The 22,067-nt window shown below is 44.8% G+C and overlaps 7 protein-coding genes across 7 annotated transcripts; 3 read left to right on the forward strand and 4 right to left on the reverse strand.

The window, feature by feature from the left end:
* Window positions 1–3,218: 3,218 nt before the first annotated feature.
* N7466_003442 (GPALPP motifs-containing protein 1) lies at window positions 3,219–4,037 on the reverse strand (the record flags this gene model as incomplete). Its single annotated transcript, XM_057162839.1, has 2 exons — window positions 3,219–3,416; window positions 3,489–4,037. 2 exons carry the CDS (start codon window positions 4,035–4,037, stop codon window positions 3,219–3,221), a joined length of 747 nt encoding a protein of 248 aa, XP_057023954.1.
* A 534-nt stretch (window positions 4,038–4,571) lies between these two features.
* N7466_003443 (uncharacterized protein) lies at window positions 4,572–6,404 on the forward strand (the record flags this gene model as incomplete). The annotated part of the gene is made up of 1 exon (XM_057162840.1): window positions 4,572–6,404. One exon carries the CDS (start codon window positions 4,572–4,574, stop codon window positions 6,402–6,404), a length of 1,833 nt encoding a protein of 610 aa, XP_057023955.1.
* Window positions 6,405–7,180: 776 nt separating this feature from the next.
* On the reverse strand, window positions 7,181–9,925 carry N7466_003444 (uncharacterized protein; the record flags this gene model as incomplete). Its single annotated transcript, XM_057162841.1, has 3 exons — window positions 7,181–7,304; window positions 7,367–8,487; window positions 8,558–9,925. 3 exons carry the CDS (start codon window positions 9,923–9,925, stop codon window positions 7,181–7,183), a joined length of 2,613 nt encoding a protein of 870 aa, XP_057023956.1.
* Window positions 9,926–11,455: 1,530 nt separating this feature from the next.
* Window positions 11,456–14,015, forward strand: N7466_003445 (putative actin binding protein; the record flags this gene model as incomplete). Its single annotated transcript, XM_057162842.1, has 4 exons — window positions 11,456–11,654; window positions 11,711–11,898; window positions 11,968–13,863; window positions 13,929–14,015. 4 exons carry the CDS (start codon window positions 11,456–11,458, stop codon window positions 14,013–14,015), a joined length of 2,370 nt encoding a protein of 789 aa, XP_057023957.1.
* Window positions 14,016–14,544: 529 nt separating this feature from the next.
* On the forward strand, window positions 14,545–17,089 carry N7466_003446 (dynamin-related GTPase DNM1; the record flags this gene model as incomplete). Its single annotated transcript, XM_057162843.1, has 3 exons — window positions 14,545–14,643; window positions 14,712–16,685; window positions 16,775–17,089. The coding sequence occupies 3 exons, from the start codon at window positions 14,545–14,547 to the stop codon at window positions 17,087–17,089; spliced, it is 2,388 nt and encodes a 795-aa protein (XP_057023958.1).
* Window positions 17,090–17,603: 514 nt separating this feature from the next.
* On the reverse strand, window positions 17,604–19,082 carry N7466_003447 (uncharacterized protein; the record flags this gene model as incomplete). Its single annotated transcript, XM_057162844.1, has 4 exons — window positions 17,604–18,595; window positions 18,659–18,675; window positions 18,751–18,776; window positions 18,858–19,082. 4 exons carry the CDS (start codon window positions 19,080–19,082, stop codon window positions 17,604–17,606), a joined length of 1,260 nt encoding a protein of 419 aa, XP_057023959.1.
* Window positions 19,083–19,490: 408 nt separating this feature from the next.
* On the reverse strand, window positions 19,491–21,999 carry N7466_003448 (uncharacterized protein; the record flags this gene model as incomplete). Its single annotated transcript, XM_057162845.1, has 2 exons — window positions 19,491–21,215; window positions 21,313–21,999. The coding sequence occupies 2 exons, from the start codon at window positions 21,997–21,999 to the stop codon at window positions 19,491–19,493; spliced, it is 2,412 nt and encodes an 803-aa protein (XP_057023960.1).
* Window positions 22,000–22,067: the final 68 nt, after the last annotated feature.

Here is a 22,067-nt window from a genome sequence, read left to right on the forward strand (position 1 = left end):
AGAATATAAAATAGAAAAGATCTTAGTAAATTAATAAAAGAATAATTAATAATAACTCTTAATAAAATAATAAGAATATCTTACTAGAGAAAATATATAAGAATTAATTAAGAATTTAAGAGATTATTATTAATTAGTTTAATAATATTACTAAAAGATAAAAAGGATCCCTAAAAAATAATAACTAAAAAAGAATTAAAATTAATATTATTTTAATCTATAAATATAATTATTTATATTATAATAAGATTCTTTAATATAATAACTAAAATCTAAATATTATTTATATTAATTAGATAATCTAATTTAATAAGATTTTTAGGTAAAAAAGGATTCTTAATTATAAGTTATTTTATTAAGAAAGAATTATAATTTAATATCTTATTATTTTATATTTTAAATATTTATTATTATTTATAAAGATAAAATATCTTTATTATTAGTTTTATTTATTATTATTTAATTTCCTTTATTTATTTATTAATTATTTTAGATTCCTAAAAAACTCTCTTTTACTTAGTTTTATTATAAAATTTATAAATATATTTATAATTATAATAGATATACTTAGTATAATTATAACTTTTTAGATCTATAATATAGATTTTTAAATAAGAAGTATAATATTTATAGGAATAATTAAAAAGAAGTCTAATTATAAGGATTATTTAATATTAATAAAACCTATTTTATTTATAAGTTTAGTTATTAAGAAATATATTATAAAGAATATATAATTATTAAGAAAAATTAAAAAAAAAAAAAAATAAGGATTATATTTATCTAAAAAGAATAATAATTATTAAGAAAAAGTCTTTAAGAATAAAGATCTAAGAAAAAAGAGAATAATATTATAAACCTATTTAGAGTAATCTTCCTAAGAAATATTATAAACTAATTAATTTATAAGAAAGATATTATAAAACTTAGATTATATAAACTTAATAATTAAGAATAAATACTTAAGTAATAGAATAACCTAAAAAAGATAGATAAAGATAATCTTATATATATATAATTATATAAATAAGACCCTAAGGCTTATTACCTAAGATTATTTATAATCTTCTATCTATTATTATAATAGATACTCTTTTATACTATAAAATAACTAACTATATATAACTATTAACTCTTATAATAACTCTAGGAGTATATATAAGAGTATATAATAACTCTAGATATACTCCTAAGAAGTAGATCTAGAGTAAGAAGGGCTAGATATATAAGATAGTTATTATCTACTTATATTTAGTTCTTTATAATTAATTATATATTATTACTTAAAACCTAATAGTTTATTTATCTATTAGTTTTATATAAGATAAACCCCTACTAAAAGAGATATCCTTAGTCTCTAGTCTCTTAACTTAGAACCTAAGTATAGCTTAACTAAGTAATACCCTCTTAGATATAGAACCCCCTTTAAGTCTATTCTATAGACCTAAGTATTATAGACCCATATAGGGTATACTAACTTAAGAGTCAGTAAGACCTAATCAACCAGTCTGACATACAGATCATATAAAAGGTATGGTTTTAGGAACCATAGCCATTCCGCTATACCTAGATAATATAGAATAATAGGTAAGAACCATAGGCTATTACCCCAGGATAAGGCTTATCATAGGATAAGGAGTTTCCTATAATAAGCTATAGTTTATAAGGAAGAAAGGGGATCTTAGGAGAAGGAGTATCCTATAATAGGTAGCATCCTATAATATACCATAGTTCCTAGTAAACCATAGGAGTCCTTATAATACCTATAATCATAGGATATATATAATTATAGGAAGACCTATACCTTAGGAATAATAAGATTATAAGAATAAGGGGATCCTAGGAACAATAGGATCTTATAAAGATAAGAGTTATATAACTATATACCCCTATATCAACTCTAGGAGTATATATAGGGTATATATAGTAACTCCTAGATCTACCCCTAGAGTTACTTAAGGAGTAGGAAGGACTTAGTATATAAGGACAGTCATTACCCATATATATTTAGTTCTTCACAATCAATCATATATTATTACTTAGAACCCAATAGTTTATTTACCTATTAGTTTCGTACAAGACAAACCCCTAACTAGAAGAGGTATCCTTAGTCTCTAGTCCCTTGACTCAGAACCCAAGTATAGCTTAACTAGGCGACACCCTCTTAACCGCAGAACCCCTTTGAGTCTATTCTATAGACCCGAGTCCGTATAAGGCCTAACATTAACTGGTAACGGTACGGTTACGAATCGACGACTCAAGGATTAAGTGTCTACTTGGTAAGTAGAAGCCCTAACGAACGATACTTACTGTGACCACAGAGCATTACGTAACACTAAGCCTATATAAGGCCTAATATTAACTAGTAATAGTATAGATATAAATTAATGACTTAAGGATTAAGTATCTACTTAGTAAGTAGAAGTCCTAATAAATAATATTTACTATACCTATAAAGTATTATATAATATTATAAAGTATTATATAATAATATTTAGATTAAACTTCTTATTAATACTTAGATCTATATAATAAATAACTTATCTAAGTCTAGTAATCCTATAATATTATATATATAGGATAATAAAAGTATTTATATACTTCTATATTTCCCTATAAAAAATAGTAAAACTTACTATCTTTAATATTTAATACCTCTATAAAATCATATATAGACTTTTTTTCTAATTATAGCTAAGTTATAAATAATCAGTCAATAATTACTTCCTATAATTAGAACCTCTAGTATGATTTATCCTAGTAGAGTTATATGACTTTAAAGTTAAGGATAAGAAAAATTATTAAAATTTATTAGCAAACCAGCCATATCCCTATAGCAAAAGTTCAGAAAAATATCATATCTATTTTCTAGGCCAAACATTTCTATAATATAAGCATTTAAACCGGATTCCTAATTATACAGATCAATTATTAATTGTTTATTTAGAGTTAAAGTGATTTAAAAATCTTCTTTTACATATAAAGTTGTTAGAATAATTATAACCAAACAGGGTGAGTTTCACTATTTTTTACGGGGAAAAATAGAAGTATATAAATACTTTTGTCACCCTATATATATAGTAAATAGGTCTATAGCTTTATTTAACTAAATTTTTAACTAAATCTTCTTTTTTTAAAAAATATAAATTTTTATAGAGTATCTATATCAAAAGTATATTCAATAACCAAAAATAGGGTTACCAATTCATAGTCTAAATCTATAAAAAGTTACCCTTACTAAAGCGGGAGCTATAGTCACTAGCTCGATTAACCATTTCCCGCCGCTGTGCACTAGATATTTTTGATGAAACCCCCATATCCTTCTCCCGATCAAACGCACGTGTGGACGGATCATCTTCGACCTCTTTAGGATCATGGGTTGGTTTCTCTAGTCGAATAGCTTTCCCAGTTTGATCCTAGAGAAAAACAGAAATAATCAGTCCTATTCCTTGATATAATATAGAAATTTGCTGATAGTCATGGCTTACATTAAACTTCTTGATCCTCTCTTCCATGGCCTGAGTCCGACGGGAATCAGAGTTAGAGGCTGAGTTGCTTGAACCTTTTGAAGAGGCCCCTACACCCATCATCTCGTCCCCGAGCCTCCGTATCCTCTCCTCGGGAGTTTCAACCCACGAAGCATCGACCTTCTTAGAGGCTGCTGTGCGGGCAGACTTCCCGGTCTGAAACTTTCGATTCCGTAATTGTGTCGGGTCGATCTTGGTAGCCCAATCACTTTGTTCAGGTGGATGTAGCATCCACTGATCCCGTTGGCTCTCCTTCGTGGCATGATCAGACACGAATGAGTTTTCCTCGGGCAATGTTGCCTGCTGGTGCCCCACGGAAGCACCATGAGGTGGAGGCATGCTAGGTCCAAAATCGTCATCACTATCCGTGTCGCTCTCAGCAGATGAGTCCTTGGATTCGGGAGACTGTGCTATTGGTGGTAAAGCGGGGCCGATGACCCTTTTCTTGGAGGAAGAGGGATTTGATGGATCCCCCTCATCGGAAACATATTTTCGTTTATCGGGTTCCATTTCTGTAGGCGATGGTGCACCGGGGGAAAGAAATGACGAGTAGTTAAAGTAGTTGAGCTATTCATGTTCATTGAAGTTCATATTTCATTATCGCCTTATCGGCTTATCACCCCACCGCCTTATCTCGTTCATGTCATCATTAAGGCTGATGTCATCATCGTTATCGATTAGTTAACACCGCCTTTGTCCTTTGTCCTTTGTCCTTATCTATATTATCCAGGCGACTTCTCCCATGTTCTACTTTCATTCCTCATAATAACCCTCTCTCGAATTAAAATTATCCAAGTCGTCGGGTTGTCTTTGAACGCTCTTTATAAACCTTTGACCTTCTCTTTGTTATCTTGTCTTTTTCTTATTTCCAAACAGTTGGAAATATATTAAGCCTTAAACAGGCTAGAGGCAACTTGCAGATCTCGGGCCACACAACCCCGCCCGAAACGATGCTATCCATCAGAGACTGAATTTCAATCGCGTTTCTCTTATGAAATTATAGCATGGTTTTCGTGGTGTACAAAAGCTCGTTTGGAATTGAAAATGAGCTACCAGTCTCTCTCGCAAGAATACCGATCATTATGGGAGGACCGCTCAGGAACGACCGAGCTGGAGACCGCCGCCCCTCCAAACCTCGATTCTTCCTCGAAGGATGATAAAGAACAGAAAAAAGTTACAGGCCAAGAGGATGTGTCATTGAAACGTCCCCTGAAAAGGTTCTTGGCCCAGCCAATCGAAACCTCTTCACGAAGTTTTAATATCACAACGACCAGATCAACTCCCGAAAGTAGAAATAGTTCGGACAAGAGCCATGGCCTCTCTCACAAACATGAATATCAAACCGACGGTCAACCACGTCGAAGAATATTACCTCAGCCGATTGAAACAATCACGGGCAGCCGCCGGGGTCCGCTGCGACCGCAAGAAGAGAATCAATTCCCTATTGCTACTGGGCCAAGAAGATTTAAACCCGACTTGATTGGAACAGATCACCGCTCTGTCAAAGGCCAACCCGGAGATACCACTCGTCTCAATTCTCGGGATATTGCTGTAGAATCGTTGGGTTCTGCTTCGTGGTTAAGCCGTCGACGAAATACCACCCCACATCCCACTGAGTCAAAGTTCTCGTATGCAAACCTCCTTCGTCGTCAAGAAATACGAAGGCATTCCTTCCGTGTTCCAGATCTGCCATCTATCCCGTCAAACAGCAGCGAAGGCTCTGAAGGATCTGCCGGCTCACCCATGTCGTCATCCCCAACCAGCCGGTCCCAGAGAGTCACGGATAAAAACCTACATGCATTGCTTCGAGAAAGCTTTGATGGGGACCTTTCCGAGCACTTACTTTCTCTGGCCGCTCGTTCAGCTCAAAGGCAGTTGAAGGACCAGACTTTAGCGGCTTTTCCCAATGAACAAGTATACGAGTCAGTAAATCATTTTGGCATTGAGGATGACGAGGGTGACTCGGAAGACCAGAACTCCATGTACCCTTCAAAGCATCATTTGAAATCTCGACGGCAGTCATCGGCGGATCTTTCTTGGGAATTGGAGTATATGCGACAGCACAAAGAGGAAGCGGAACAGCGTCTGAGGGCGATGGGTACCTCGGGTAAGCCTAAATCGGCACCGATTAAATCGAGCCCTGAACCAAAGAATTTGGGCCCAAGCCCTCCTATGCTCGGGGGTGACATTGTCCTGCCATGGAGCCACTCCCCTGATGGGACGCTCTGTGAAAATACAAGCACCAGCAATGAATCCCCCCAGACAGCTGAAGATCGTTGTATTGGCTGTGGGGGTCTCTGGTGCGCGGATGACCAAGCAGATGGCGGGCGAGGGGCAGGGTTATGGATGGGTACCTGTCGCAAGACTGATGGCCCCGATCGGGATTCGCATCTCATATCTGGCATAATGACTCCAATGATTCAAGATTACGAGATTGAGTCAAATGCTAGCCCTCGGCCCAATGTTCCCTCAAGTCAAAAGGATGATAAAGGCCTACTGAGGTCCCAATATGGTGCTAGTGATGCTAGTCCCAAGCTTTCTCAAAGCCTAGATGATGAATTTCATGATGGTTTCGTCACACAAATTTACAATTACCTATCGCTGGGTTACCCCTGCGTGGCGCGTTACTATGACTATGAATTAAGTCGAATTTCCGGGATCAACGTGGAAGATCTTCGACGAGATGATGTCCAAACTAATGCAACGGGCTATGTTGTTGCCCCCGAGAACAATAACAATGCAGTGGCTTGCATGCGATGGAAGGCTCTTCGTCGCTACATTCGGGAATGGGCTCGGCAACAGCCCAGCATGGCGGAGGATGAAAATGGCCTAGACGCTTGGGGAGTGCCTGAACGTAGAGGTAGCTGGGCTATTTGACCTACCCTCTATGACTCTGAGCATTCTGCATGTCTGAACTCCCTCTTCCCCCTCCCCCCTTTGTTTTCTTCATTTCTCCTTCTTTTTATACTATCATCCATGAACTGTTAGCATTCATACCCTAGCGTGGCGAAGCAAATAATTTCTATAGATCTCGAAAGCGTGGCCAGCGTCCCCCCTCCTCCCTTTTGTAACTTTCTTTTTTCTTCACACTAGCTCTAGACCCTTCTAGTCCCTCTACCCTATATAGACCAGGCAGCTTCGCTCAGTAGGTGGCCCACACGAATATATGGCCCATACACAAGTGCGCAGCATATGTATGTATAAGCAGTGGTGCCTTTTAACCCATGAACACAAACTAAATCCCTTGAATAAATATAGCCCCAGGTGCCACCAAGGCCGGCTCATAGGTGTGTTTTACGTGCGCTCTATTCATTGGCACTTATTCCTTAAGAATGGATTAAGGTAGGCCCAATAGCATTTGTGCAGAATGCATACTTGCTTTGCGAATCATCTTTTGTAAATTTCTATAAAAATAGGACTCTACTATCCCAACCCACTCGAAAACTTGTGTTCCCATAGCTGCAGGCCATATCTGAGCTACATTAATTAGACCGCAACAGTAAATAGAACGATCAGCATTGCTAGGGCAGGATTTTCAGTGTTGGTGTGTATGACTTCACATCATCGGAGGATAGATTAGGGCGAAGCTAATTGAGGACCAACCGAAGTAAGTTTACTATGACATGCAGACGTGTTTATGGAATGAAGCCAGTTTAAGTGAACAAGGACATACCATGAGGCGTAGGCTTAGCAGATGCCTGATTAGCAGTATGCAGCAGACCTGGCGCTAGAACGGGTTGTTCCTCCGCAACAGAGCCTTCGGCATATCGCGCAATTCTATGATTATCCGACATCAGCAATTTGAGATAATTTGACCATATGACAAGGAGATGACTTACAATGACAGCTCAGACTGAAGCGTCTCATGCCGAAACGCTTCACGGATATCTGGGACATTGCTTTTGGCGACATTGTTGCCTGCAAATCCTGGAAGGTTGCAATTTGACCCTAGCCAACGCTTCTTCAACGAGAGCTCAAATCCGCTTTGAATAACAGAATGTTTAGCCAATTCGCACATGTCGACTGCGCTGAACTTATAAATTTGAGCCGCTACCGAATACTCCTCAATAAGAGGTTCTTTTGTAAACGCAAACTGCAGCGGGTCATCGGTAGATAACGACACGTTAAGTCCACGCTTGAAAAAGCTGGCGCAGGGATTTTTATCGTAGGTCAGGAACAATGCATTGTTGCTGAGAGGTGACATGGCAATGCCGATCTGGTCCAGATAATACAGGTACTGCAGCAGGGGTACCTTACGCAGCAAGATACCATGGCTGATACTGTGACAGCAGAGGAATCCAACGGCGAGATGATCGGGATCTCCCGCTTCTCCACAATGGGGTCGAAGGACGAATGTATTGAAACCCCGCCGTTGCCGCCAGTGGTTGAGTGAGGCGATATTGGCAAACATGAAGTAGATCCAATAGGTATATGGGGGGTTCTGTTTGGTGTTCCAATCCCGCGGGATGGGATACTTCCGGTACAATCGCCGCTCGGCCTTACTCTCATCGTCAACGCTGTCAAATCCCACCACACGTTGAAGGAAGACATGAAGCTTCGGGTGACTAGATGGATCCTTGGTCACTTCAAATAGTGGCCGGAAGACATTCGAGATGACCTGCTCAAAGTTTTCCATCATCCCACTCGACTTATACACATCATATAGCCGTGGAACCTGGATCAGCCAGCGAACATTGGGTGAAAACAATTTATTGTCAACTACCCAGGCAGCGAGTTTGTCCCACTCGTCGGCGGATCGTCCGTAGATCGAAATCCGCCATTCAACCATTTGATACTTGCTGGACTCTAGATCGGAGATGACTTCCTTGGTAATCTCTGCCAGGTAACGGCCATTGATGTAATTATCCGTTTTCAAGAAGATCTCACGAAGACGGGACTCGCCTACAGGATTGTATTTGAGGTTGAATTTGTCAAACCGGTGGAAGGAATCAGTATGTGCCTATAGACCGTTAGCATTTTCCCCTACCTCCCCTTCATAATAAATTTCGACGGAGCCGGGAAAGACTAACGTGCATATCCAATGTATCGATGCTGAGGTCGTAAGCCGTCAGGTTGATACTCTCAAATACTTCCCGCAGAGTCAAATGTTTGCCATCTCGAAAGAGCACGACTTCGTCAGGGGATTTTCGCATCTTGCTTTTGATGAAACGCAGAAGATGTTTCTGATTCATGCATGCTGAGTGGTGAACGTGAGTATCCACCTTGCGCACATTGTAAAAATCGCGATGTGGCACCTTCTTGCTGTCTGCAATCTCTTGATACTCATTCAGCAGCGTGTACAGTTGAAATTTGCCTTCGAGGTACGAGAGGCGCTTGAAAGCAAAGCTTTTAGCCGGTCCCTCAGAAGAAACATCTACGACAGCATCAAGGTCCATGTAGAAATCACGCAGGGATGGAATCTGGACCATCGGTTCATGCCGATCTGCTGCTGATTCCGACTCGAACACCTGGTAAACACTGTTGCTATCCAAGCGATACGTCCAGGAGGACTCGGCAGGCAGGGTGAGTTCGTTCATGTCGAAATCTTCGCCGATATCTTGGCCTATCTTCCTCTTCCTCCCTGTTTGATCGGCGGGTCCCCCGACATTTTCAGGCTGGTACTCTTTGCCTTCGTGCCACGCAGGCTCAGGCGGAGGTGGGTATATTTCCCAGTCTTGGTGGTCTCTGGGATCATCATTGGGTCTCTGTAGTGACAGCTCTAGATATTTAGCACGTCGGTCCAAAAGCCCCTTGATCTTGCGGTAGATGGCATGCAATTCAGAGGTGATGGCGTCTCCTCCCGGCCCCTGGGAGACGATTCCAAGACCAGATCCGTGAAGATTCTCCCCACCCGATACGTGCAGTCCCTGGCCATGCGTTGTCCCCAGGGGTTCAGCATGACTGTGGACCGAGTGGTCGGCCAGCTGGCTACCACGGACCGCCCCATCGGTACTATGATCTGCGGGGGAATCCAAACTCCAATCGGACTCCAACACCATGGAGCCCTTGCGTGTCGGATGGACCGAATGCCGTGGACTAGCCTCCGTGACCATTGCTAGACTGTCGTCGTGCGAATCGCCCATGGGACGCCACGAAGGCACCGGGCTTACTGGCCCTGTGTTGTCACCACTCTTGGACGCCAGCTGGTGGTGTTGGTAGAAGAGCTTCGCCTCGGCGTGGCTCAATGATTTTTCATAGGCATAGTCGTAAGTGGCGGTCTTCTGCTGTTGATCTCGAGGCAGGATGCCGGCCGAAGCTTTTGCGTCGGGATCTTCAAGAGCAGGGGAGCTTGCACCTGTGTGATCAAAGCCCGGCGAGGGGAGCGGATCACTCTCGAAAGCGAGACTGTCATGCTGATTGGGAATGTGACCGACTTTGTCGGACTCGGAAGACCCCATGACTTTGGAAGGTCAGGTTTTGTGATACACCGTAGATGAGGGGAGTGGGGGGAGAAGATCTGATTCGATGGTTCACAAAGGGGCGAGAGTTCGAATTAAAGCGAATAAACAATAAGATTAATTGAAAATTCTATTGAATCATATTGAAGGAAAAAAGAAATAAAGAATAATCTCCTTAATATTCCTTATAAAAGGAAGATGTGAGGGGGGTGGGAAGTCCCAAAGAAGAAGAAAAAAAATTCACGTAAGGGACATATTTGTATGTAAGTTCCACTTCTCGGTGAGTCAGTACAATATTGATAACCCGTGGACTTGTAGTAATAGCCACAACATGTACAATATCATATGCTTCAATTTTGTTAAAAAATAAAACATTTGAATGAAATGTTGAATTCATCAAATCCTAACATAATTAATAATCGACATATTTATCAAAAGTTGGGGTATGAGTTTCCCATATACATATGTATAAGAAACACGTATTGTAAATTTGTTTCTTTATGACGTATTGTGACATTTAGCATAGATGTAGCTATAGTGGATCTTTTGTCTTTATAACGAGGGTTTGTACGGAACAAGGCTTCAAGGTCATGTATCAAATAATGTAAGAAAAAATATTTAACTAGAGGTGATACAGTATATATATATTTAACTAGTGTACTTTTGAACTAGATAAACCCCATCTCTATTTATATCATTAAGCTAGTGCCTTAGTCAAGTTAGTGACGTGGATAGTTAACTTAGTCATGCTTTTCGTCTCGAAGCTTTGGAATCCATTACCTACTTAGTTAGTGCTAGCAGGTATTATTCATTACTGGGACTAGATTACACCATAGCATGAGCATAAGAGTATTTAAAATATTATCAATATACTGGTAATACACTGGAAATGGAATAAGTGGTTTATTGCTTCTATAATATATATATGTTGATTTTGATGTATTGATCTATTCAATGTTGATGCCATTGATGTCATTTGCTTTCCTTTATTATGATGTATCATGTAATTCAAGAGAGGGGGGGGGGGGGGGGGGGGTTATACATCATCAATGTATATAACTCCAGATCATATCTTTACTTTGCTTTACTCTAATTATCATGTATATATCTCCCGATACTGATTTATTATTCATCTTACTAGCAAAAAGTAGTGTAAATTGTGGGAATTTGATTATATAACTTGGCATATATTAGTCCTGGAGAGATCCTTCGTTGCCTAGTTAGTATGTGGTCACTTACTTCCTTTCCGCCACTTCCCCCTCTTCTCTTCCCTTCCCCTTCTTGACACCTCTACATTCCGAGCCGACAACTACCTGTACAAAAAACCCCCATCCAAGAGATCTCATCGTGATTATACCCGAAAGGTCTACCAAGCCATTGTGATCTCCTCGAAACTGATAATTGTGGATCTATCAATAGCTTCTCGAACTCCCTCCGCCCCTTTTCCTCCCCTTCACTTTCCCCCACCAATCTTCTTCCCAACCTCGTGCGGGCATTGATCATTTTATTGACCAACAAATTTTCGCCGCTATGGCATCTCTCAATCTGTCGGCCAACGGGCCATCGATATCAAAGAGCTATCAGTCTGTCGTGAACTCGGCCCCTCCCAAGAACGGCTCACCGACATATGGCCAATGGGCCGTCTTCTCCGTCTCAACCCCACTGGTCAATGCCTTCCAGCAGGACGCTGGAAACAAAGAAAGTGTTTTGAAGGTTCAAAACACTGGCGGTCAGTTATTCCCCTGTCTCTTCAATTTGGCGCTACTGCTCACACCCGCTATACAGAGGGTGAATTGCTTGACCTCATCGATGAATTCTCCGAGGGTCGTGTACAATTCGCGTACGTCAAGGTGACCGACCCCAACACCGGCTTACCCAAGAATGTTCTTATTGCCTGGTGTGGCGAAGGTGTTCCCGAGAGAACCAAGGGCTATTTCACCAGTCACTTGGCCAGCGTATCGAAGTTCCTACACGTGAGTACCTGACTTCTCTGGTTGGTATACCCCACACGGTTGAGACTGACCGTTGTTCAAACACATTAGGGCTACCATGTCCAGATAACAGCGAGAACAGATGATCATCTGTCCCCGGAGGGCATTGTCCAACGCGTGGCAGACTCATCTGGCTCGAAGTATTCACCAGAATCGCAGGCACCAGCTCCGACACCCGCACCTCGCCCACCGGTTGCCAGTAAGCCGGTTTTCACACCCTCTCGATCAGGAGGTATTGCCCCATCCCCAGCCCCGGCACTGCGCCCCAAGCCATCGGCGGCTGTAGATGGTGATGGCTGGGGTGAAGATGCACCCCCAGTCACTCGTTCCCAGCTGGAGAAGGTTCAGTCTGCATACCAACCCACAAAGGTGAACCTGCAACAGCTTAAATCAGAGAACCAGGCCCCCGCATCTCGACCAACTGCTTCGGCCTTCACAGAAGATGCGAGTAATGTAGTCCGCGGTGCTTACCAACCGATCGGCAAGGTCGATATTGCTGCCATTAGGCGCCAGGCCGCGGATTCTGGTCAGCTGAAAGACGATCGTCCTGCTCCTGTGAAAGGATCGTACGAACCAGTAGGCAAAGTGGATATTGCCGCAATTCGTGCCCGATCGCAGAAACCCGATGGCGCAAATGATGATGTTTCAGCCCGGGGACCCGTTCCTCACAATGAACCCACGACACTCCCCGAACGACCGGCTGTTAACCAGGAGGCGGAACGTCTGACCAACCTGCCAAAGCCCAAGATTGCTAACAAGTTCGGCTCCGGCTCATCATTCCCCGGAACTAAACCGCCCCTTCCCACCACCATTGGCGCGTCATCCACTACCCCGAATGTCCAAATTGGAAGCGCCAGTCGAACCTTTGCGGACAAGGGAGGTAAAACACCTGCTCAGTTGTGGGCAGAACGCAAAGCCAAAGAGCGTGATACTGGATCAGCAGGCGATGCACTGCCGCCGCCTCGCCCGATTCAGAGCCAGCCAAGTGGTCCCAGCGAGTGGAAGAGTGGGTACACGGGTAAGTCTTGGGCGACCGTCCAGACTGTCCAGGAAAAGCCGGTCCCTGAGATGGCGGACGTGAAGGCCTCCGACTCGTATGGTGCGGAGACAGGTCACCCCTCTACCCATATTCAAGATGTGCGTGACCAATTCGCTCAGCCACCCACCCAGTCAATCGATATCGAAGCACCTCCAGCTGTGCCCCAAGCGAGTCGTCCTGTTCCCGTTCCTGGTTTGCCCTCGGGTCCCACTGAGCCGGAAGAGAAGGAGCATGATGTGCAACAAGAGCTACCTACCCCACCGCCCCAGCCGCCACGCTCTCCCACTCCCCCCACTCCTCCAGTGCGTGATAGCTCCCCTATCCGCGTGGCAATTCCTGTGAGTCGCGGGTTGGCCGATGCACACGAAGAGCAACAGGCCCCACCTCCAGCCTTGCCGGTGCAAAGCCTCCAGGAAGCTGTGCCAAACGAGCAAGATCTTGAAGATGAGACGCATGACCTGGGCCGAGCTACAGCTGAAGCCACAGTTCCTGATCAACAGGATCAGAATGAACTACGCGCCGTGGTGCAATATGATTATGAGAAGGCCGAAGACAACGAGATCGATCTCCGCGAAGGAGAACTTGTAACTGAAATTGAGATGGTCGACGATGATTGGTGGCTGGGCGTGAATGTTCAGGGTGAACGTGGCTTGTTCCCTGGAAACTATGTTGAAATCATTGAGGGTGATCACCTTACTTCACATGCCCATGAGCAAGATTTGGAGCCTCAAGCCGAGCCCGAGCCGGAACCCGTTCCTGCGCATGTTCCTGCGCCTGCACCTGTTGCGGCACCTGAGCCTCCCTCTGCTGCTGAAAGCCACGGTCCGACTGCATCCGCACTATATGACTACGAAGCAGCTGAAGATAACGAACTCAGCTTCCCGGAGGGTGCTACAATCGTCAATGTGGTATGGCACTAAACATATTCATCATCATAAACCTCGAGAAAAGCCTTGCTAACTATCTTTTCTAGGAATTCCCTGACGATGACTGGTGGCTTGGTGAGTATAAGGGAGCGCGAGGATTGTTCCCGGCCAACTATGTACAGTTGGATGAGTAGAAAAGAAATTCCCCAGACCCATGTGTGTGTAAATAGCTTTCTCGCTCATCATCAGCTTTTGTGTTTCTCTCCCTCTTATCTCCGTTCCTCTACATGATATGCGATACACTTCAGGTGTATCTTATATCCAAGGAAGCACAAGATGTAACAAATCAGTCTCCACAAAATATCATCAATTCAACTTTTAAAGTAGTATACATGAAAAGAAGAAGAAGAAGAATAATAATAATTTCTTAAATTGTATAGATATACTTGTCTTAACCAAGTCCTGATATTCTCAAATTGGAAGACGTCATGAGCATTACATAACCTGCCATCAGTCAGCATCACGTGCCTCGAAAAGCGGCATAAACAAGTGTGAGACTACGAGAGGTGCGTTCCCCGTCCACGCGTGAGGTATCTTCGTTTACAAACCTCCCTGGCGGTAGTCTGATCCTGCCGATACCTTGCCGTTTGGTGTACGTTGTTGACACTTGGGTGTCAGTCCTGAATCCTTCTTTCTCCTCCCATACATATTATACGTACCAAAATGGCGTCGCTAGGTGAGGATCTGCTCGTCACTGTGAACAAGCTCCAGGATCTGGTGTTCAACACCATTGGAAATGATTCCCTTGATTTGCCTCAGATTGTGAGTGATATGAATCCAAGTTCCGAGGAGATTGGAGTCAAGAGACTAATTTGCCTCGGGATTTCTAGGTTGTTGTCGGCTCGCAATCTTCCGGCAAGTCATCAGTACTGGAGAACATTGTCGGACGGGACTTCTTACCACGTGGAAGCGGCATCGTTACTCGACGTCCCCTGATCCTTCAACTGATCAACATCCCTAGCGAGCGTGACGACCTGCCCGATCACGATGAGGTCCATGTTCCGCACACGGCAGCCAGTGTGGCCGGCCAGCACGAATGGGCAGAATTCCACCACCAACCGGGCCGCAAGTTTGACGACTTTGCGTCAGTCAAACAGGAAATCGAAGCTGAAACGGCACGGATCGCAGGAAGCAACAAGGGCATCAACCGCCAGCCAATCAACCTCAAGATCTTTTCCCCTCATGTCCTAAACTTGACTTTGGTCGATTTACCGGGTCTGACCAAGGTGCCGATTGGTGATCAACCTTCCGACATTGAGAAGCAGACTCGAACTCTCATTTTAGAATACATCGCCAAGCCGAATAGTATAATTCTTGCGGTATCCCCGGCCAACGTGGATTTGGTCAATTCAGAAGCCTTAAAGCTCGCGCGCCAAGTGGACCCCATGGGCCGGAGGACAATCGGAGTTTTGTCCAAGCTGGATCTTATGGATCACGGCACGAACGCTATGGATATTCTGTCTGGCCGGGTATACCCTCTAAAACTGGGTTTCATCGGCGTGGTCAACCGATCGCAACAGGATATCCAGTGTGGAAAGTCGCTCTCTGACGCTTTGCGTGCAGAGGCAGACTTCTTCCGTCACCACCCGGCATATCGCAACATGGCCAACCGGTGTGGTACCCAGTTCTTGGCTAAGACCTTGAACTCCACCCTTATGACGCATATTCGAGACCGGTTGCCTGATATCAAAGCTCGTCTGAATACGCTGATGGGCCAGACCCAGCAGGAGTTGGCTAGCTATGGCAACAAGCAATTCAGTGGCAAGGAACACAGGGGATCGCTGATCCTACAGCTCATGACTCGCTTTGCCTCCTCCTTCATCTCATCTATTGACGGAACCTCCTCAGAGATCTCCACTAAGGAGCTTTGTGGTGGTGCCAGGATTTACTATATCTTCAACGAAGTCTTTGGCAATTCTCTGGAGACAATTGACCCTACACACAATCTGACGGTCTCGGATATTAGGACAGCCATCCGCAACTCGACGGGCCCCCGGCCCAGTCTTTTTGTACCAGAGCTCGCTTTTGATCTCTTGGTGAAGCCGCAAATCAAGCTTCTGGAGGCACCCGCTCAACGATGTGTGGAGTTGGTATACGAGGAGCTTATCAAGATCTGTCACACCTGTGGCTCTCAAGAGCTATTGCGCTTCCCCCGTCTGCAGGGTAAGTTGATTGAGGTAGTCTCCGATCTTCTTCGTGAACGCCTGGGGCCATGCTCTAGCTACGTAGAATCTTTGATCTCCATTCAAAGAGCCTACATCAACACCAACCATCCCAACTTCCCTGGTGCCGCAGCCGCTATGCAATCTATCATTCAGAATCGTCAAGAAGAAGAGCGAAAGGCTATCTTGGCCGAGGAGAAGAAAAAACGGGAGAAGCGACGCCAGAAGGAGCTGGGCACGGCCAATGGCACTGCTGGCATGCCAGAGGACGAGGAAATCCAATCCGAATCCAAGTCCCAGAACCTTCCCCTCCGAAACCATTCTTCCAAGGGTGCGCGCAGTTTGTCTCCCAATGTGAGCCGCAACGCAGAGAATGGTATCGCTGCCACTCTGAACGGTACTTATGCGGGTCAAACAGCTGGTTTCGGTGGCTCGCACACCACGCGTGACTCCTTCTTGAACTACTTCTTCGGCAAGGAAGGCGTTCAAAACCCAGCTTCGCCACCCCAGCAAATGAATCGAGCTGCCCATATGAGTGAGCCTAGCATCAGCCAGAGTATTCGTCGTGCAGAAGTACGGTCACCAGTGATGCCAGAGGAGTATACTGCTCCCTCGGAGTATGGAGGTGATACGTCAGTTTTCGTAAGTTACCTATCAAAATTTCCCAGCATTTACTTATTTATATATTCCGGGCTAACGTTTTTGTCTTCTTTTTTTCTTGCGCTTTTTAGCCTAATGAAAACGCGGAGCCTACTCTTACTGACCGCGAAATGCTGGAGACTGAACTTATCCGTCGTCTGATCTCTTCATACTTCCACATTGTTCGCGAGACCATTGCCGATCAGGTCCCCAAAACCATCATGCACTTGCTTGTCAACCACAGTAAAGATGTCGTCCAGAACCGACTTGTCAGCGAACTCTACAAAGAAGATCTGTTCGGGGAGTTATTGTACGAAGACGACGGCATCAAGGCCGAGCGCGAGAAGTGCGAACGGCTGTTGGATACTTACAAAGAGGCCGCGAAGATTGTTGGTGAAGTTTTATAGATGTGCCCGGGGGGCGTTTTTTGGCTTCATCACCCCGTGAGCTTGTTTTAAGTATGGGATAGTTTTATGTTTGTTTGGAAATGTACAATTATTGTTCTTTTTTCTTTCTTCTTCTTCTTCTTGTTTGGGGTGGAAACTGGATGCACATGCTTGCGATGTATCTACTCTCTTCACACTTGGATCTCACTGTCCTGATCATCATCTTGCCGCTGCTACTGTACGTTCAAATACCAGGGCCCGGCATACTATCGCTCTTGGCTATTATTTTGGCAATAGTAAGTAGTAGACTGGCTAAATAAAAAGGACATGTTCAACCAATATCCAGTGTGGAGGTCGAATCCTTCTTCTATCCACGCATGCAACCTCGAGATTGATTTACATACTGATGTTTGTTTTCCCTGCGGTTAAAATCATATCGATTTAGACCAGAGCTGGTCGTCCAAGCTAAGGAATGCTTCATATGAGTCATAATACATATACAATGCTCTGATCCCTTTTTTGCTCATCTCAGTGCTCATTGAACTTTCTTTGTAGCCACTTTTCTCAGTCTCGTCCCTTCAAATCCATACAGCCCACCACCCAAAAAGACCAAAATAGCGCCTGCCAAAACCCCGGAGCCTAGATGATTTCCGAACAGGTAGATCGAAAGCAGGAGTGACACAAGCTTGCGAATGTTGAGCACCACAGTCACCGTTAACGAGGAGGACTTGGCCGACAAAAGATGCACACCCCGGATGCACAGATACTGTGTCAACGCATTCATAACCAAGTAAGCCACTTGAACCGGAACATGTTCCAGCAGTGACTGGATTGAGGCATTATTCTGAACGGCCGTCGAAAACATCGAGAGGGGGGATCCAGACAAAGGAGGGGCTGATACATCTACTATTTTGGAGAGCAACGATGGTGTGGAAGATACCACTTTCCACTGTGACGAGAGCTGCGAAAAGCTAGTCAAGAACAGGGGTAGGGAAAGGGTGTGCGAGTAGAACAAGGCCTCCTTCCAATGATCACGACCATAGGTCGCGTACAGTCTGTCAGCATAGATGCCCTGAAAGGCCGACAGAACCATTGCCAAGGCAAGAATGGTGAATCCAATGGTGGTAGTCATGGCGGCTGCGTCTGACTCGGATGTCAACTCCACATTCTGACCTTTGGCCTGTGCATCGGCCAGAGCGGCGGCCACCACTCCTGCTGTCAGCATGACCACAGCAAGTATCTGGCCGCTAGAATAGGTTTTGTTATTGAATATATACCCGACAACCATGGAGGCGACGGGGCCACCGGACCGGATGATAATGTGAAGAGGCACAGAGATTTTATACGCAAAGGCCCAATTGTTCAACATGTTGACTGAGATGAAAAACGCGGTGTATATCAACCATGATTGGAGTGGGATCGCCCGAGGATTCAAGAACAGATTTCGAGGCCCCGCAGATAAGGAGAGAAAATGCGGAAGGGTGAATAAAGCACATAGGACGAATTGTGCGAAGGTGATTAAAGGACCTGTAGTAACTGTTAGAGACAAGAGAGACCAATATATACCTGTCGATTTATAAGAGAGTTTACCCAAGGTGGATTGTTCTCTGCAACCAGTATCATTAGTTTCTTGTCTTCAAAATAGTTGATTCCCAAGAGTCTGTATGGGTGCGGTGACTTACTTGATAATAGCCTCGAGAGTGAACACCTATAAGATAGAACAAGTGTTATTAGATACTATTTCCGGAGATCTTTGTACACAAGGCGGTTCCATTGCTGATTCTCTTACATTTGCACAGCAGCCTCCGAATATGAGTGAGATCATCAGGGTCATGTTAGCCCAGTCAGGCACAGTAGCATGCGCCGCGGCCGCAATCAATCCGTCGGACTTTGCTGATCGAGGTTTTCGGCCAGAAATCGAGACCGCTGTACCGTTCTCAGAGCTTTTATTCTTGGAGCCGTTAACATTGTAGGAGTCGGGCCTCCGTTTCAAGCTATTGCCATCATTGATCATGTTGAGAGGGTTGCTGGTGCGGGACGAGTTTGCGGGGGAGGAAAATGTTGACAGCTGGCGTCTAGAAGTCGTCTTGTAGTGCAATTTAGGTATCTCCGAGTCAATTCTTTCGCAATTGGGTCCTCTTTTGTTGGTAATTGGCGGGAATGATTGTTTAAGTAGAGGAGAACAAACGGAGCGAGGTGGTATTTACAATGTAGAAGGTAAGAAGGGAAAGTTGGAGAAGCAAGCGTGGATCCCGTGTTGATAACCGATAACCAATCTTATCTTATCGGCTTGTTTATCCGATCTATATAATTTCATATACGTACATTGATTGCGCTTGCAAGGTTTCATTGTATACTCCAATGTTTATAACGACGCTTGAAGTCCCTACATTTCTCAATTATCTTGACTATCTCAATCCATTTAATCATCCACAATATCGTCGTCACTGAGGTATAATTTTTCTTCTTTGCGGGGTAATCGAGGCCCAAATGCACTGCGGCCCATCTGTCGAGGTGGCTGCGATTGCGACTGCGAGGGCAGTTCATCCTCATCAACATCGTCAAACCGACTACTTCGTATCCCAGTAATTTGATTCAATTGCCAAGATTCGGGCTCATTGCGTCGGATTTGAGCCATGTACGGCAATTGGTGGAGGAGCGTATCAGCGCGCGACATCATCGTCACCGTAGTAGCTGACTGGTCTGCACCAGAAGGTCCCTGATGACCGACCCGCACATTTCGCCAGCTCTTTACACCTCTAGGTTTTGCGGGCCCCATGTCGTGGGAGAAATTATGTGGATTGGCAAAGGGATCCAGCCTCTGGTTCATCCATGAATCCACAAGGCCCTCGATCTCCTCGGTCTTTCTCCATAATCGTAAAGATGATGGATAGAGCATCTTATGTGCATCGCTCGGGCGGCTGCGGCCATCGCCAGTGGCCAGTCTTCGGTTGACAGGATACGGAAGACCAAATAATAAGCCGCGTGCGGCAACCTGATAGCTGATCTCATCTTGTCGTAGCTTATCAACTCCAGCATTTAGAGGTGCTCTTCGATCGGCACTGAGAATGTCGCTATCAGATAGTGCCTCAATGCACGCATTGATGCTGTCGGTGAAAGAGCCCCCGTCACAGGAGGGCGGATAGTTTTCATGAAGACCACAAATAAACGTGGTAATGTCTGTCCCGGTCTCATCTGCCAGCGCATCCACTGCTACCTGGGAGACCTTGCCTCGGCGATGCTGTGATAAATAATCAGGTGGTGAAGGAAGAACCGTCGTACCTTCGGGGACGAGGCTTGGGTCGAGGCGTTTATTGTACACAATTTTGCCCACGGCATGAAATAGCCCTAGACTTGACTCTCTCTGAGATATCATTTTAAGAGATTCTTCTTCCATTGGAGTTAAAGCTGTGTCCCCGCGAGCCTTCTTGCCTTTGGTCTTGGCAAGAGTGCCGCTCCATTTGCCGGTACTGTCACCCTTTAAACATAGAAACTCTAGAGAAGACACCGCACTGCGGATGTCTCCAATCTCGGAGATTGTCTCAAGAACCACTGGACCGGGGATTCGGGCGCGCTTTGAACTGCGCGCCTCTTTCTCAAGGATCAGACGTAAAGCCTTTTGCATGAAGGTTGGGGCGATACTGTTAAAGTCTATGATTTTGGTACCTGGATGGTTAAACAATGTCGGTCCGAGTAATCGATGGACTGTAAAATTATCCGTTATCGATGATGCCGAGCCTAGTAAGGTCTCTGAGACAATCATCACAACTGGCGGATGTATCTCCCCAAATGGATTATCTGCAGCAGACGCAAGATAGCGTTGTAGTGATGTCCGGAAGGCAGCCAAACCGGCATTTCGGTTCAGCATTGTCGGGAATTCTTCCACTAGGAGTATTCGATGGTCCCGAGATCGAGGAGGGATATGATCGTCGTCTCCAGCCGTATCTTCTAGATCGAGTCCCCCAAAGCGATCGCCCCGATCCAGAAACTCCTCAAACTGCGCACCCACAGAGACATAATCTTGGGCAGTAAATTCGGAGACCGACGGATTCTTCCACTCTACAATATCAAAATCTAATGATTCGGAGAGTAGCGAGATCGTAGTCGTCTTTCCGGAGCCAGCGGGGCCTCGTAGGACTAAAAGTCTCTATTTCTTGTTAGCAATCGTATACGAAGCAATTATCATCTTCTCCTCAGTTCAGTTGAAAGAATCCATATAACTGGAATGAAGGAGGGCAACACACCTCTCTAGCTTGCCCTGCAAACGCCTCTTCTAGCCATTTCCGTACATCCGCAACCTTCCTCATGTGAACGGCCAACTCGTCTAGATTTAAAGGAGCAAACCGCTGGGCCCACGGGCGACGATCAACCGTTTGGATCAGGGGTTGAGGATCTGATCGCCGAGAACTATGGCTCTTGGAATCCGGTGGCATGATAAACCGCTTAGCAGGTCGATTCGTCTGACGCCCCGCGGCTTTAGGTTTGGATACCGACGCGCGTGTTTGTCCATTATTTGAAGATAAGGAGGACTTCGTATTGAAGCTAGAGGTTTGGCTAGCAATATGTTGAGAGAAGATCTCATCGTATGAATCATAGTCATCTTCAATTTCGTCCGCGTATGTTTCTTGCGTCGGTACGAGTGACCGCTTCGTCTCGAATTTCTGCGATGACCATCGTTGACTGTCCGTAGCCGGCTGGAAGAAACCGTGAAGAGATTTAGATTTGTTCAATTTGGGGGAGGATGCAGGTTTGGAGGGAGAGAGCGAAGGGGAAGCGGATTGTCGAGTCGGTGGAGCTGGATTGGGACGCGCTCGTGTTGATTTGGGGTGTGATGCGAGCGCAACTGGCTTCGGAATAGATTTAGATGAGTCTCGTTTGGAGTCATCTTCACGGACTGATCGGCGTTGTCTTTTCGGAGGACGACCGTCCATGATCAATTGGAAGAAGCGGGGAGTTGAGGAAAGGAAAAAGCGCGACTGATAAGGTTGATTGATGACGC

This window comes from Penicillium verhagenii, assembly GCF_028828195.1.
Source record: "Penicillium verhagenii strain IBT 33310 chromosome Unknown utg000004l_segment0_segment0, whole genome shotgun sequence".
In the NCBI taxonomy this organism is placed as follows: Eukaryota; Fungi; Ascomycota; class Eurotiomycetes; order Eurotiales; family Aspergillaceae; genus Penicillium; species Penicillium verhagenii.